General features: G+C 39.7%; 2 protein-coding genes, 3 long non-coding RNA genes and 1 pseudogene across 7 annotated transcripts in view; 4 read left to right on the forward strand and 2 right to left on the reverse strand.

Annotated features, from left to right (window-relative positions):
- Window positions 1–16330, reverse strand: part of LOC149052662 (uncharacterized) — an 89936-nt gene that overhangs the window by 32472 nt on the left and 41134 nt on the right. The window lies entirely within an intron of this gene.
- On the forward strand, window positions 3303–7994 carry LOC149052667 (uncharacterized). The gene is made up of 4 exons (XM_089204900.1): window positions 3303–3460; window positions 7145–7223; window positions 7324–7408; window positions 7806–7994. Exons 1-4 carry the CDS (start codon window positions 3382–3384, stop codon window positions 7977–7979), a joined length of 417 nt encoding a protein of 138 aa, XP_089061026.1. The 5' UTR covers window positions 3303–3381; the 3' UTR covers window positions 7980–7994.
- On the forward strand, window positions 3924–5792 carry LOC149052668 (uncharacterized). The gene is made up of 2 exons (XR_016186318.1): window positions 3924–4107; window positions 5635–5792. It is a non-coding gene; the product is annotated as an uncharacterized LOC149052668 (long non-coding RNA).
- LOC149052669 (uncharacterized) lies at window positions 7994–9919 on the reverse strand. The gene is made up of 2 exons (XR_016186322.1): window positions 8836–9919; window positions 7994–8371 (listed from the first exon to the last, which is right to left on the reverse strand). It is a non-coding gene; the product is annotated as an uncharacterized LOC149052669 (long non-coding RNA).
- On the forward strand, window positions 11574–13243 carry LOC149052670 (uncharacterized). 2 transcript variants are annotated; one of them, XR_016186311.1, is made up of 3 exons: window positions 11574–11599; window positions 11836–12126; window positions 12406–13243. It is a non-coding gene; the product is annotated as an uncharacterized LOC149052670 (long non-coding RNA). The 2 variants fall into 2 exon arrangements; XR_016186310.1 differs by lacking the exon at window positions 11574–11599 and having other exon boundaries at window positions 11723–12126.
- On the forward strand, window positions 13837–14862 carry LOC149052671 (uncharacterized; annotated as a pseudogene). Its single transcript, XR_016186118.1, has 2 exons — window positions 13837–14299; window positions 14502–14862. The product of XR_016186118.1 is annotated as an uncharacterized LOC149052671 (transcript).

Genomic DNA, 16330 nt, shown 5'->3' on the forward strand with positions numbered 1-16330 from the left:
GATTTCTTAAAAGATTTCGTTAAATATACTGCGAAAAAATACGGTAGAGACAAACAACGTAAATTAAATTCCGAGAAAGTGACAGCTACAAATCGTCTGATTAAGGCGAAAAGATCTTTAGTGAATGGCAACACTTCAGCGACAAAACTCATCGATGAACTGGAAAGTCAGATTAAAAGTATTAATCGTACTCAGAACGAAGGAGCGAAAATCCGGAGTCGGGCGAAATTCTTCGAAAAAGGCGAAAAACCAACTCGCTTTTTCTTTTCACTCGAGTCAACACGCGCTGCGAAAAATTCAATTAGGTCCCTTTATGATTTAAACGGTACAGAAGTCAACACAGCAAGAAATCGAACACGCTCATTGGAATTTTTATAGCAAATTGTATTCTGCAGAACAAATCGATCCACAGATACAGAATGAATTTATGTCTAACGTTCCTGTTTCTCTATCCGACGATGAGAAATCTAAATGCGATTTACCTTTGACTCTTCGAGAAATCACTTTGGCGATACGCGGTCTATCGAAAGTTTTGTGATTTGCTTGCACCCCATTTAGTCGATTTATTTAATTTTAGTCTTGAAAACGGTTCCTGCAGCCCATCAATGCAGGAAAGCGTGACTCGCGTGATTTTCAAAAAGGATGACCCGAAAGATTTGAAAAACTGGAGACCTATTTCCCTTTTGAATATAGATTATAAAATTTGTTCTAAAACTTTGGCCAACCGTTTGTCTGTTGTTTTGCCCTCTATAATTCATGAAGATCAAACCTGTTCGGTTCTGGGCAGGACCATTTTTGAAAATTTGTCTCTGCTGCGTGACATTTTGGATTATGTAAACATTACTGATGAAACGGGAGTTTTGTTGAGTCTCGACCAAGAGAAAGCTTTTGACCGTGTAGACCGAAATTTCCTTCTAAACACTTTAAAACGTTTTGGTTTTGGTCCCGTATTTCAGCGGTGGATTTCCACTTTGTACTGCAACGCAAAAATGAAAGTTTTAGTCAACGGTTTTTTGACTGATGAAATTCCCCTCGAGCGCGGAGTCAGGCAAGGTGATCCCTTGTCACCTCTATTGTATGTTTTGTGCGCTGAAGTGTTAGCCTGTAATATTCGTGAGAACAATTTAATTAAAAGTTTCCTGCTCCCCGGAGCTAAAGGAACACATTTTAATGTAGGACAATACGCTGATGACTCCACTTGTTTCGTGAAAGATGTTTCCTCCCTACAAAAACTGTTTCAGCTACTCAGAAAATATGAACTTGGCACAGGAGCAAAATTGAATGTTAACAAGACTGAAGCAATGTGGCTGGGGGCGTGGAGGACCCGCACTGACACGCCCTTGGGCCTCACATGGGTAAATAAAATGAAGATTCTAGGAGTTTATTTTAGCAACAGTTTGAGTACAGTAGAACAGGAAAATTAGCAGCCTAAACTATCCAAATTGGAAAAAAATTTGAACCTATGGAAATCTAGGAATTTATCTATTGTAGGAAAGGCCTTGATCGTCAATACCCTGGGGGCTAGCAAATTTTGGTTTTTAGCTAAAATATTGCCTGTCCCCCAGTGGGTGATTTTGCGATATAAGAAATTGGTTTATCACTATATTTGAGGCACAAAAATTGAAACAGTTAGCCGACAAACCCTGTCTGCCCCCGTGAAAGAGGGTGGATTGGGCATTGTAGATTTCGAAACCAAATCGAGAGCCCTCCAGCTCTCCTTTGCTTTATCTGTGATTGAAGAGCCTAATGCTAAGGCTTTCTATATGCTGAAAATTTTTTTGGGAACCCGTTTAGCTAAACTGAGGAGTAAATGGTCTCACTTACGAGATAACTCTAGCCCCACAGCAAAACAACCGACGATATTTTATCAATTAGTTTTGAGCGCATTAAACGATTTAGACAGTTGAGTAAGAGACAAAAATTTTAAGTTTGCCTCTAAAGCTATTTATTTGAAGTTTTTGAGTCAAACAGTGGCCTCGCCTCTTTTGTCCCCCTTTTGGCGGGCCTACATCGGCCCCACCCTAGATAGTGATGAACACTGGTCTCTTGTTAGAGAAACTTTCACAGAGAATTACAAGAACGATATTGCATGGTTGATTACCCTCAAAGGTATAAAAGTACGAGCTTCCCTACGTTCGTGGGGGTATATAGATTCAGACAAATGCGCTTATTGTGATCGAAAAGAGACGATTGACCACTGTTTCCTTAGTTGTAAGAGAGCGAAAGGGGTGTGGTCTGCTTTCAGCCCCACCCTTTCAGCTCTCATGAGTTCACCTTTTTCCGCTAATGTCAAGACTGTTTTCTTTTATTTGTGGACCTCCATTAATGCTAAATCCGATAGATTAGCTCGCTTCATAGTTAAGACGATATTGTATAGTATATGGTTTTTTCGTAACAAAACAACTTTTCACAATGGCACCGACGATGAGCGGGCCATTGTCAGATATGTCCGAAATGAAATATCCCTCCGCTTGCGAGCTGATCATATGAGACTCCCCGATAAAATGTTCAACGAGACTTCGATACATCCCAATATTAGTAAACTCTCTGGAAAGAAACTTGAAATCCTTTTTTGAAACAAAATTTGGAAGAACAAAGGTTAAAAAAAAAAAAAAAAAGTGAACCCTTCGAAACGACAAATGTGATAAATAAACCTTAGAAACATCAACATCAACAGAAACAAAACCGGATGTGACCCAGATTTCCTTCTACCCGGAAGTGACAAAGTTTAAATTAAGTCATAGTAAGTAACGGCAAGGAAGCGACAAAGTCTATACTGTAGTAACTTAGTGAACATTTAGAGGTAAGAGATATATAGTAACATGAAGATTGTGAAGTAATGTTAATGGAAAAGCGAATAAAGTTATATATTTAAAAAAAAAAAAATCTGTTCTTATCGTCGCTTCTTGGCCTTTTGGCTAAGATCAGTGAACGGTGATTGGCCAAATTTGTTTTCGGAAAAGCTCGGGAGCCTTCGGGCGCCCTTCGTTATTGTTTTTAAAAGGATGGCCGAGGCCAGCGCCCACTCGAGTGGTGTGCAAGATGTAGTTTGTGAAGATCAAAGTTGTGAAAAAAATTCCGCGCCGTTGGCGCTTTCGACCCTTGAATCGTTTGTTGATGTTGATGTTTCTACCGGTAAAAATGTGAGTTACGCTGATGCTGGCCGACCAGAACGCGAAGAACCCGTGGCATATTTTGTAGATGAAGAGAACGAAGTACCGCAGCGACCGTGCACTGCGTTTATAATGCAGATGAGGCAGGTAGGGCTGTAGATGCCAAGTGGTTAGACAGAAATTTACTTGGCTTGTCTACATTGGTCATTAATGCACAAAATGAAATCCTCCATTTGTTATTATTACTTTGGCAAGGGCTCTTCAAAGGATGATGGCAGTAGGTTCCATCAATGAGGCTGAATGGCTCTATTGGGGAGCTGAAACCTCATCAGAAGAAGGAAGGAAAGGTAGGATCAAATAGTTACTTTTCTTTATGGTCAAAACCTACAGCTTGTTAATTTATGTCATTGTTAAGTTTATTAATAATGTGCAGTATTGCTTAAAGCTGATTAAGTAAACTGCTTCTTGCCTTTGCTCATCTGACCAACTACACAAAACAACCCTTACATGTGAAACTGTTTGAAATGCAATTCACTCACAACAGAATGATTGTATGCTTGTAAGACTATACTACACTAATAACTGGCAATATAACTCTAATTTAAAGATCAAATGTTGTTTTCATGAAACAGTCCTTGGGCTATATGTACATGAAAGAGTCAACGAAGACCAGATCATCTTGTTAGTGCCCTCTCCTCATCAAAATCCAGTCTTTGTAGCATGCATACAACGTAATAACCTGTTAAAGAGATGATTTCAGATCAGATTTTTCATGGAGTCACTTTTTTCAATGGCCTTTATGACAAGGTCAGCATTAGATTCCATCCACCAAAACCACCTTGGTCGAGAGGGACTGAGATGGAATGATAGACAACTCATGACTTGTTATACTAAATGAAAATTACGAGGCTACGACAACATGCCGACTTGTCCCGATGACCTAAGTGTATTATTTGTTTGGGAAATTGCGTCAAAACTTTTTACTCAAGAAATGGTAAGTATTAATTTATTGTTCGATTGTAGTATTATAAAACATTTTACGCAATTTTATGCAGATATTTCACGTATTTAAAAGGTGCCCAGATGTTACGTAGTTTTGGTGGATGTCATTAGGGAACATCCACCAAAACTTTGACCAAAACCATCAACAATATATTTTTTTAATTTCATCTATAGCCACTGTTAGATGTTCAGGGAGACAAAAGATTTCTACCAATAATTAGCAGTTAGTGCTCTGGCTAATTATTTTTTATGGTGCGCAATTGCTTACCGACCAAACGTTCTTAATGATTATCATAACTCATAACACATAGGATAAAGTGGTTTTGGTGGATGTTTCTCTCCATCCACCAAAACCACCATAGCAACTTCTGCTACTTCCTTACAAAAGACTGATGTGACCTGCTATTTGGAGTACATAACCACAATCTATTTCTTTGTATGTAGAGATATTTTGCAAAGTTCTTGAGTCAGCACCTTTTATTACTGAAACCATAATCATAACATGGTGCACAATATAGAATGCAAAAGGTTCTGGTGTGGCAATCATGCAATCTTGAAACAGGAGAGTTTTTAACTGACTTAAACAGACATTTGCAACAAAATCCCAGGTCCAGAAATTTCTTCCAAAATCATAACATTTAAGTACAACAAATCAGCACATCAAAAATTGTTATCAGGGGTCTGAAAATCCTATAAATCTTTCACATTTATTTCAAGTAACCTTTAATTTCACATGGATGAATAAGTATACACTCAAGATGCAGAATGTCTTACATTTTACAAATTATTTCCCTTTTTATGGATAGACAGTGAAAGGCCTTTGCCACATTGGTGAATCAAACCATTGTATACCATGCATTTTGTGATAATTGTTTGTTTTTGCTCACAATATCCAGAAAAATGGAGGGGATAAATTTAAATAGCAAATTCTATTAATGGTTAAAATTAAATAACATTGGAAGATCAAATTACCTTTGTACTGTTTAAAATTCAGTTTTGGTTTCTTGCTTATTCCAGCCTCTTGATATTCAAAAGCATTCCTTGTCATTTTTGTGTTCTTCTGTGTACATAACTTGAAAAACAAACACAGATAAAGGAAACCACAAAGGATTAAACTTGAAGCTAAAGCAAAGTTTAAGTTGAGCCATAGCTGATCCAAATACTGAGCACTTTATATTGTAACCCATTTAGCAGTAAAGTTTATCTAGTATATGTCTGCCAGCTTGTCACAAGTCTTACCCCTCTCCTTCAAAAGCCTCTATAAATAAATTTTTCTTTGTGGTCCCTAATTGATGTTAAGTATATTACAGCTCCTCAATTTCCCTCTCTCAAGACAAGGTTACTCTAAATTTGGACTTAAATTTAAAGTAATGGACTTGATAAAACTCAAGCTATAACTCAGCTGGCTGCTACTTGCAACCTTAATTTCTTGATATCAGTATACAATAATCAATATGTTATAAATAAGAACCCTAATGCTTAATTTTGCAGTGATCACCTTCCTCCTTTTCATTTGCAGACCAGACTGGAACCTCTATAGGTGTGTTTGCTTGTTTTGAGTGGGGATGGAAGAAAAGGAGTCATGCCGCATATCTGATTTATTAAACCAGATTTGTTCTGTTTATACATGAGTAGAACTACCTTGTTCTCTGAAAAAAATTAAATTTCTCGCATTTTTATCTGTGTTTTGCAGTCAAACTTCCTTGTGTCTTGGACAAGAAATCTTATTTTCTTGAAAACAAAATCTTTGTTTCCAGCCTTCTGTAATAGGTAAATATAACAGTGTAAGATGAGTGACAGTGTATTTCTCAAGTTATTTTTTGGAAAGTGACAAAACGGAAGTGTCATAGTGTGATAAGGAGCCAATATATGATTGCTTGATAGAAAGCAAAAAATGCAGAATTGCATATATTTTCTCCTTTGTCAGCAGCATATGTTAGTGAAAAGTTCTTATAATTGTTAACTTCTAACCATCTTCAATTTAGCCAAGATTGAACTGTTATCACGATTGTCATAAAAGTATTCTGAGATCAATGTCATATAACCCATTCATGCATTTGACCTTTCGAATTAGCAAGCCATAGTTGACAGTAACACAAAGGTTGAGGATAAAAAGAAATTATTATATACAGTACTTCTGCATATTTTCGTTTCCTTTTCTCTCCAGCTGTTCTATCTTTGCCGTGCTGGCAATTGAACACTTTCCTTCCCAAAATTAGGAAAGGCACACCAGTGAAAAACGAATTTTTGCTCCTTAAATATCTCATGCATCTTCCCCGAGTATTTTGTGACTTCTGTCCGAGGAAGGAGGTGTAAGCATTAAGTTAACCCGAATGATTCCTCAATTGTGGTATCATCCAAGCCATGCCAGAGGACTTGAACTAGGTAAACTAGTGAGAATGCACAATAGTGATAGCAGAGCTTTGTAATGCCAAAGAGCTGTATCAATATATATATATATATATATATACACACCGGTGTTCCTGAAACCTTTGACAGCTTTAGAGAAAGAAAACTTCGTCATCAATCCTGTTTCAAATTCCGCAATAAGTTTATGCGCCTAATCAACAGAATTTACATATCCTAAATTATCTGCATGTCTACCATCAAGCAATGGTTCTCGACTTAAAATTCTCGCTATGCTGTTTCTGTTTGTTCCTCAAGAATCATGGGATTAACAGCTTCGAATGTTCAGCTACATCACTTGCGGATTTCCGAGAATCTTCGGCTATGTTTTGCAAGTCATTAAATATTCCATCTCAGTCCCTCTCGACCGAGGTGGTTTTGGTGGATGGAATCTAATGCTGGTGATGATGAGCCAAACCTGCTATAAAAATGAATGCGATGTGTAAATGCCTACAAATGCTGTGGTTTTTTTCATTATCAAGCAAATTTCATCCTGTCTTCTATTCCGAACAGCTGGTCCAAGTCTCAGACTCTCAAACTTATTTTCATAGGAGGCTTTGCACATGGTGAAAATCCAGATTAAAATTGGCCTATAATAAAAAACTCTCTTGAATCATTTTTAGCATCGGATGCAAACAACCCTGGCCTTGGAAGCGTATGCGAGAGGGTCACCATGATGATCCAATCACTTGTGTTGCAAAGGTAATTTTGTTTTTTAAGAACTATTATTGAAATCTTACAGAGCAATGCACCACACCTCTGTTTAACACTTCACATCAACCATGTTACGCTGTTTACACAGGGAACAACTTGCCCACCAACGCGAACAGAGGACAGATAGGAAAAAGAAAGATAAGAAAAGTAAAGATGAAGGAGATGCTGCTGAGGTATAACCTTAAGGCATCATTTTCATGGAAAATTATGTGAATACATTCATTTATTCATTTTGTCATGCCTTTACATACCTAACAGGAAAGGAACTTATTTCAATTGAATTTCCAAAGGAGAGTACAATAACTTAGAGGAGCTGCAAATCACAACTTAGATTCAACTAGCCAAATTACATGTTTTTTGTGAGTCAAATTCAGCTGAATTACAATAATTAAAATATGAAAACATTCACACAAGGTTCATTCAGATGAAAACCAGGTTTAATCAACAGCAAGGGTGATTTCAGTGAGAACTACTCCCAGTTGGAATTTTCAGATGGAGGGGAGGGGTGTTATCAGAAAAATCCCTTTACCAGTTTTCATTCAGAAATATTTGAATTTTTTTTTTGGTTAGGTCAGACAGAAGAGGAAAAAAAGGGTTGCATCTCCTCCACCAGGCCAGGACTACACAAAAATTATCCTTCGCCTCAGTGGTAATAAGAAAATTGGCAGGCGGTTTAGGCCAAATACTTTATTCCAGGTACATTGGAGTACTCATATTTATGTACCCAGAATGTCACAGTTTTAGAGAAATTACTACTGATTCAGGTTAAAATAATAACCATTTGCTAGTTTATTAATTCACTTGACTAAATTAAGCACTGGTAATCCCCTAAGTACAGTCTCACTAAGGGGCAAAAGCAGATGATCATGACTTTCACTAACACACTCATGGATTTTCCTTGTTTACTATCTTATGGCTAGGTCATGATTCCTGAGTGCATTATGCCACCACCATAACAATGCCACCTCAATTCCAGCTGTTACTCAGCATGTACATGATACAAATATTTTGTCTTTGTAATTATGCAGGAAGTCTATGACTGGGCAGGATCTCTTGATGGCCTGCGACTACACTTCATAATACGGGGAAGGCAGCAAGTGGTGCGCCACAGTGAGCAATTACAGGGTCATGAGATCCTGGATGTAGAAGGAGTAAGTACTTCCTTAAATTAGGAGCAAATGAACATTTACTTTCACATCAGCTTGCCAATACTTTCTTGTCAAGACAGCAGCTACCTCCTTACTCATTCTTCAACTAAAAAGTACACTTTTTTTCTCTTGAAATTTATCACAGGAAGAAGAGGAGATAACTTCATCACTGCAATCGCAGGTAGGGAATGTAAGGTTCATGTACCTTGTACAGTCTCTAAATAGTAAAATTAGTTTAATTAGAGAATAGCCTAAACAAGGGGCATGATTTACATTCCTCAAGGCACTGGTGGCCATCTTAAGTAGTTCCAGCTCCATGTGAACTGTGGTGCATACACCATTTTCTGCACATCCTGGCTCCAGGTTTTTTGGGATTTTGAAGCGAAAGCAGAATGATGCCAGCTTGTAGACTATAAACTTAAAAAAGTGACTTGTACTGAATTACACATTACCTTGCTGATTATGGCATGCACGCCTGCGAAAAGTCTATAATCTTACCCACCAGCACATTGTATGATTTAAGTCCTAGCAAAATAAGTAAGAAATAGGTTGTTAGTTAATATATGAGGTCATGCTACCCTTTATACAACACTTGGAGGATAGGCATGCTAACAGATCCCTCATTGGTATGCGTCATGTATTCATGTAATGTTTAAATATAATGACATGTTAGCTTAAAAAAAGGTTCATGTTTTACATTTCAATAAGTTTGGTCATGCTTTAATAAAAATTATTGAGGAGTATTATTTGGGAACATGCAAATTTAGAGAAGCAATTCTACTAACAATGAGTCTCACAACCATAAAAAAATCAAGTTAAGTAATGGTCTTGTTTTCATTTCAATTATTGAGGAACACCATTTGGGAACATGTAAAGTGTACACAATTATGAGGACATGTTACTTAATGCAATAGGGATAGATTGGCATCCCTTGTTCCCTGACTATGAGAATAACATTATAAAGTCCCCTCACCAATACTTGGGGTGGAAAGACAAATCCACTTATTCCCAGTCTCCTTGTGAACATTAACAGTTGAAGTGGACAGACACAACCCTTGGGGGTAAAAGGTCAACCATACCCCTAGGGAGGAGGCTCTTCATAAGCATCCACACTTGGGGTAGACAAAAGTGCCCCTTGGAACGAGCCTCTTTGTGAAAATTGACACTTAGGGTAGACAGAAAAGCTCCTCAGGATGGGGCTCTTCATGAATATTGACACTTGGAGTAGACGGAAAAGCTCCTTGGGACGAAGCTCTTTGTTTGCCGCGACACTTGGGGTAGACGGAAAAGCTCCTTGGGACGAGGCTCTTTGTTAGCCACGACACTTGGGGTAGACGGAAAAGCTCCTTGGGACGAGGCTCTTTGTTAGCCACGACACTTGGGGTAGACGGAAAAGCTCCTTGGGAGGAGGCTCTTTGTTAGCCACGACACTTGGGGTAGACGGAAAAGCTCCTTGGGACGAGGCTCTTTGTTAGCCGCGACACTTGGGGTAGACGGAAAAGCTCCTTGGGACGAGGCTCTTTGTTAGCCGCGACACTTGGGGTAGACGGAAAAGCTCCTTGGGACGAGGCTCTTTGTTAGCCGCGACACTTGGGGTAGACGGAAAAGCTCCTTGGGACGAGGCTCTTTGTTAGCCGCGACACTTGGGGTAGACGGAAAAGCTCCTTGGGACGAGGCTCTTTGTTAGCCACGACACTTGGGGTAGACGGAAAAGCTCCTTGGGACGAGGCTCTTTGTTAGCCACAACACTTGGGGTAGACGGAAAAGCTCCTTGGGAGGAGGCTCTTTGTTAGCCACGACACTTGGGGTAGACGGAAAAGCTCCTTGGGACGAGGCTCTTTGTTAGCCGCGACACTTGGGGTAGACGGAAAAGCTCCTTGGGACGAGGCTCTTTGTTAGCCGCGACACTTGGGGTAGACGGAAAAGCTCCTTGGGACGAGGCTCTTTGTTAGCCGCGACACCTGGGGTAGACGGAAAAGCTCCTTGGGACGAGGCTCTTTGTTAGCCGCGACACTTGGGGTAGACGGAAAAGCTCCTTGGGACGAGGCTCTTTGTTAGCCGCGACACTTGGGGTAGACGGAAAAGCTCCTTGGGACGAGGCTCTTTGTTAGCCGCGACACTTGGGGTAGACGGAAAAGCTCCTTGGGACGAGGCTCTTTGTTAGCCGCGACACTTGGGGTAGACGGAAAAGCTCCTTGGGACGAGGCTCTTTGTTAGCCACAACACTTGGGGTAGACGGAAAAGCTCCTTGGGAGGAGGCTCTTTGTTAGCCACGACACTTGGGGTAGACGGAAAAGCTCCTTGGGACGAGGCTCTTTGTTAGCCGCGACACTTGGGGTAGACGGAAAAGCTCCTTGGGACGAGGCTCTTTGTTAGCCGCGACACTTGGGGTAGACGGAAAAGCTCCTTGGGACGAGGCTCTTTGTTAGCCGCGACACCTGGGGTAGACGGAAAAGCTCCTTGGGACGAGGCTCTTTGTTAGCCGCGACACTTGGGGTAGACGGAAAAGCTCCTTGGGACGAGGCTCTTTGTTAGCCGCGACACTTGGGGTAGACGGAAAAGCTCCTTGGGACGAGGCTCTTTGTTAGCCGCGACACTTGGGGTAGACGGAAAAGCTCCTTGTGACGAGGCTCTTTGTTAGCCGCGACACTTGGGGTAGACGGAAAAGCTCCTTGGGACGAGGCTCTGTTAGCCGCGACACTTGGGGTAGACGGAAAAGCTCCTTGGGACGAGGCTCTTTGTTAGCCGTGGCACTTGGGGTAGATGGAAAAGCTCCTTGGGACAAGGCTCTTTGTTAGCCTCGAAACTTGGGGTAGACAGAAAAGCTCACTGGGATGAGGCACTTTGTTAGCCACAACACTTGGGGTAGACAGAAAAGCTCCTTGGGACAAGGGTCTTTGTGAGCATTGACACTTGGGGTAGACAGACATGCCTCCCTCTTCAGAAGCATTGACACAAACAATGTCACTTATTCTATTGTTTAAGCAATTCCATGGATAGTAGCAGTCAGTTTTACTGTATAAAGTGTATGAAGTGTTTTAAAATTTGTAAATTTAATCAATGAAGGATGGTGTGATGCTCAAAGGAACAATGTGTATTTTAATTATGATAGTTAGCAGGACTCTTTTGAGCAGCACACTTCCCTTCCCTTGTTTTACTTGCAGGTGTCCTTCTTTGGGAATTTTCCTACCAACAACCTTTCTGCAACTGTAGTAGGTAAGAAAACTTTGATTTTCATTAACCTGTAAAAGAAATAGCATTCTTAGTCCACCAATGAAAATGCTTGTAGAACGATTACCACCCCTGGTGATACATATTTCATGATATGACAGTGACCCACAAAATATTATTTTGTTTGAATAATAACAAACTCAGGGTTTCAGCTAAACATAAAAATTGTGAACAAGAAACACATAGAACCAAGTAATTCAACATTTTCTGTATGATCATAGATGAAAGCCAAGCTGTGGGAGATGCAGAGAAAGAAGAAGGGACTAAGGAAGAAGATTAAGAAGAAAAGCAGGAAAAAGAAAAGGAAGAGGAAAAAGGAGTAAGTAATGAAGAAGAAAAATTGGAAAATGGAGGAATACCAGCTGGAGTAGCAGAAAAAGAACATGAGGAAATGAAAGGAGAGAGAGAAATTAAAGAAAAAGAACAAGGTACAAAGAAAAGAAGGAGGGACAGGAGGACAACAGCCAAAAGAAAGAAGGCAAAAAAGGACCCTTCAACATAAGAGAAATTCGGTAAGATTATGAGTACACAGAGTGTAAAAGTGTGATACAGATAAATGCTGCAGCATTTAACGCAAATTTAAACTCTTTATGCCATGCGTGCAACAGTGAAAACCTTTCAATCAAAAGTCTGTCAAGGAAAAACAAGAATATCAAAAATGGATTATGTACATAGGCTAGTAACAGTTGGCTTTTGTTCCTGAAATCAAACATGCTGACAAGAGATTTACAATTATAATTACCAGAACAATGCTATGATGATTTGTAAATACATTGATTTTGTTTTTGAAGGATTGTGACAGCACCTGGAATTGAGAACGACGAAAATGGCAGACTTCATATTAGTTAATTTATTATTCACCTCCTCAACTTGTATTAATTTTATGAACAGGTCATAAAATGTTCAATTCAGTTAAAAAAAAAAGTGAACTAGCATTTTTATAATGTCTAATTGTACAGCCCAAAATGTCTTCCTTGTGTTTTTTTGTCATGACTGCCAATTAAAGATATGGCTTTTGCAGTCTATAAAGAGGGCTAGGTCAGGCCGTTTAAAAACCAAGGTAGATCAACAAGCATTGATTATTTTGTTAAAAATGAACTGTTGCAGTTGTTTAATGGCTTTTTGGTGGATCTATTAACACATTTATAACTGGATTGAACATTTTAAGACCTGTTAATAATGGAAACCTCTTTGCTCTCAACTATCAAACCAATTCCTGAAAATTACTCACTTTTCACAAAATTGGCAAATCTGTCTTCATCTAGCAACATTTTATCAATCTGGATTAAAAAATACATTTCTCTCACTGATAAACACAGCTTGAACTGTACTTTAGCTTCTCTTAACAATTACAGTAGCCTGCAACACTTTCTTAATTTCGTGAAATGTCGTCAATCAACCATGGTCTCTGATAATGTATATGTTCAGTATAGTTAATATTATTCTTCATAATATTTGATTGCAAGGGATGAACATACCTTACTTTTCAGACTATTTTTTTGTCATATTCTCCAAAAGATTTTCATATTTCATTAGAGTTCTGTTCCTTTTCCTTGTTACAAAAGACCAATTAAAATAGAAACACGAATCAAAGTGTATTGAGCTCATATAATAAAAATAGAATGTGTGTATTGTTGCATGTTGTTATGTATACTTTTTTGTGGGATAAACTTGGGGTTGGTAAAATGGAGGGAGACACTTTCTTATTACACTACTGAGATTTAAAATAACCGAGAAACGTACCCTCCAGGATTGAGCTTAAGTTTGAAACTGAACGAAACGTTACTAAAAACTATGAACCAGCAACTCGGAACACCCTCACGTAAAGAGCCAATGCTCACCTTAGAGTCATTTCCTTCATCTCCTTACCAGTATAAATCATTCTTTGCTCTTCTTCTATCACTCTTCTTAATTTCTTTCGAATTCGACCGAAAACATACTCCTAAAAAGTCCCGAATTCACGAACTAAACTCGACAAATTTGCCAGAAACATGGCCACTCTCGCTCGTCCCATGCTCCCTCCCAAGTCTTGGTACCAGATTACCTCTCATTTGCTAAATGAAGATTAAACTGAGCTCGATACCAAATCGAGCTCAATATGAAACCCATAGAATGCGAGGCAAACCGTGCTCGATAGAATACGTGGCAAACTGAGCTCGATAAAAATAACTGAGGTCGATAAGAGCAGATTGAGTTCGTCGAGCTCGTCCTTTTAATCATAGTTAGTTGAGGGGACTGGTTGGGAAACCCGGCGAACTTCAAAGGAGGAACTCTTTGTTCTGATTTTCGAGTGATCACGTGTTCACGACCGTGCACACACACACACACACACACAAAGCAAGATGGCGTATTGAGTAGCGTTATTCCGTTTGTAGAACTAAATTGTTTGATATTCGGGCGAAAGAAGAATTTGTTGAAATCAGATACTAGAAATATAGCATCCTGGGAAAATCATGCCCGGCGACAACTGCGCTGTGTTTGGCTGTGGGACCAGCAGAAGGACGAAAGGCATTGGAATTTGGAAGTTGCCTGCACCAAAGGACGAGGCTCACAAGAAATGGAGACAAGAGTGGCTGAACGAAATTACAAAGACAAGAGAAAGCAATGCTCCATTTAAAGTCTTAGTAGCGAAGGACAGGATCTTTACCTGCGAAAAACACTTCGAACCTGAGGACGTTGAAATATGTAAGTAGCTCGAACTTGTACGAGCCAGTGTAGACTGTCACGGTGTCGATTTGTGTTTAGATATCAGTCCTGTATATTCTGTGTAGTCGTGTTAGTGGTGCAATTCAGGCGATTTTTACTAGAAATTGACTGTATATGGGGTTTTTCCATCTATTGTATCGCCGTTAAAACTTGGCGTGTAATTTTTTTATCTTGTTTATAGTTCATTCAGAGAAAATGACTAAGAAGAAGGCTCGGTTTAGTGCTCTTCCCAAGTTGAACATGCCGAAAAAAAACTCACGAGACTCCAAAACCCGAGCAAAGACCTGAGTGAACCATTGTCCAGGATCTGATCAAGAAGCCGCAAGTTCATTACAAGACTTTCACGGAGTTTTGTCAGCGCTTGACTAAGCTAAAGAGCCTTCAAAACTGGAACATTGGAACATTTTCTGACAGAGCTGTCTTAAAACAGGTAGAGATTCCATATGTGCTTCCGAAGTTTGAAATCGTTGTGGATGATAGTCTAGCATTTACAGTAAGAGTTTATGGCTGTTATTTTCCGGAGGATCATCCTGTGTACCTTGATTATCAGCGTACAGTCAGGAATATATCCATACATAGTCTTGCTGAACTGTTGGGGGAGAACTACAGTTTGTGTTGTGCAGTTGACACACTAGAGATGACAAGCACACTGTTTCATCATGTTGTTCCCATGAGTGAGGGGTTAGAGGAAGACGAACAGTTTCCACACAAAGGTTACTGGAGAGTAAAGGACTGTTTGATTATATGTGGAAAACTTGAAAAGGTGTGCAGTGCATGCATGGAGTACCAAAAGTGTTCTTAAAAAGCGAAGAAGGCAAAAGACAAGCATCAGTTAACACCCACTCATGTCAATGCTCCTATATCAAAGACTGATCCAGAGAGGATCAAACTGACTCTGCGACAGCAAAGGCTGCGATGTTATGAACTTGAAAGAGAGCTCAATGAAATGCGCAATGAATTACAGAAATCAAGCATTGAAGTAGACCATGAACTGAGCAATGACTTCGTTAAACTATTTGATTCAGCGGACAATGAAATAACTCCCTTTATGAATCTTTTCTGGCAACAGCAAAAGAAATTGTTTTCAAGTAGCCGCACTGGTGTACGTTATCACCCAATGATGATTCGCTTCTGCTTGTCCCTTGCGGTAAAGTCACCTTCATGCTATGAGGAACTTCGAAAAAGCAAGGTTTTGGTTCTTCCAAGTCAGCGACGTTTGAAGGACTACCGAAACGCTATAAAGCCACAACGGGGCTTTCAAGAGGAAGTGATTGAGCAACTCAGGACTGAGACTGACTGCTATTTTGATGTACAACGATATGTTGTTCTCCTGTTTGACGAAATGAAAGTTATGGCAAACCTTGTACTTGACAAGACAACTGGTGAACTGATTGGCTTTACCGATCTTGGAGACCCAAACTTGAACTTTGGAGTTCTTGAGAAGGTTGATGATGTTGCTATGCATGCCCTTGCTTTCCTTGTACGTGGAATTTGTACAGAGCTTAAATTTGGCTTGGCTCACTTTGCCACTACAGGTGCTACTGCTGCTCAGTTGTTGCCATTGTTTTGGGAAGCTGTCTGTATCCTTGAGACCTCTTGCAACTTGTGGGTTATTGCTGCCACATCTGATGGTGCTTCACCCAACAGGAGGTTTTATCGGCTTCACAAGTCACTTGATAGGCAATCAGATAAGGATGTTTGTTATCGTACAACAAATTTGTTTGCACCCCATCGTTATATATATTTCTTCTCGGATGCCCCACACCTGGTCAAGACAACAAGGAACTGTCTGATGCATTCAGGCTCTGGAAAGTCCACAAGATACATGTGGAACAATGGTCTCTCTCTATTGTGGCAGCACATTACACAAATTTTCTATCAAGATTTGGACAATGGTTTGAAACTGTTGCCTAAGTTGTCATTTGAACATGTCAACCTAAATGCATACTCTGTTATGCGAGTGAACCTAGCAGCTCAAGTCCTTAGTGCATCTGTGGCTGCAGTGTTAAA

Source organism: Pocillopora damicornis, chromosome 1 (genome assembly GCF_964200805.1).
Source record: "Pocillopora damicornis chromosome 1, jaPocDami1.2, whole genome shotgun sequence".
In the NCBI taxonomy this organism is placed as follows: Eukaryota; Metazoa; Cnidaria; class Anthozoa; order Scleractinia; family Pocilloporidae; genus Pocillopora; species Pocillopora damicornis.

What these genes read in the sequence shown, in the direction of transcription:
- LOC149052667 (XM_089204900.1), top strand. Translation starts at nt 3,382, where the DNA reads ATGATGGCAGTAGGTTCCATCAATGAGGCTGAATGGCTCTATTGGGGA. An exon ending in ATCAGAAGAAGGAAGGAAAG is followed by an intron (nt 3,461 to 7,144) that starts GTAGGATCAAAT and finishes AATCATTTTTAG; the next exon opens with CATCGGATGCAAACAACCCT. An exon ending in CAATCACTTGTGTTGCAAAG is followed by an intron (nt 7,224 to 7,323) that starts GTAATTTTGTTT and finishes CTGTTTACACAG; the next exon opens with GGAACAACTTGCCCACCAAC.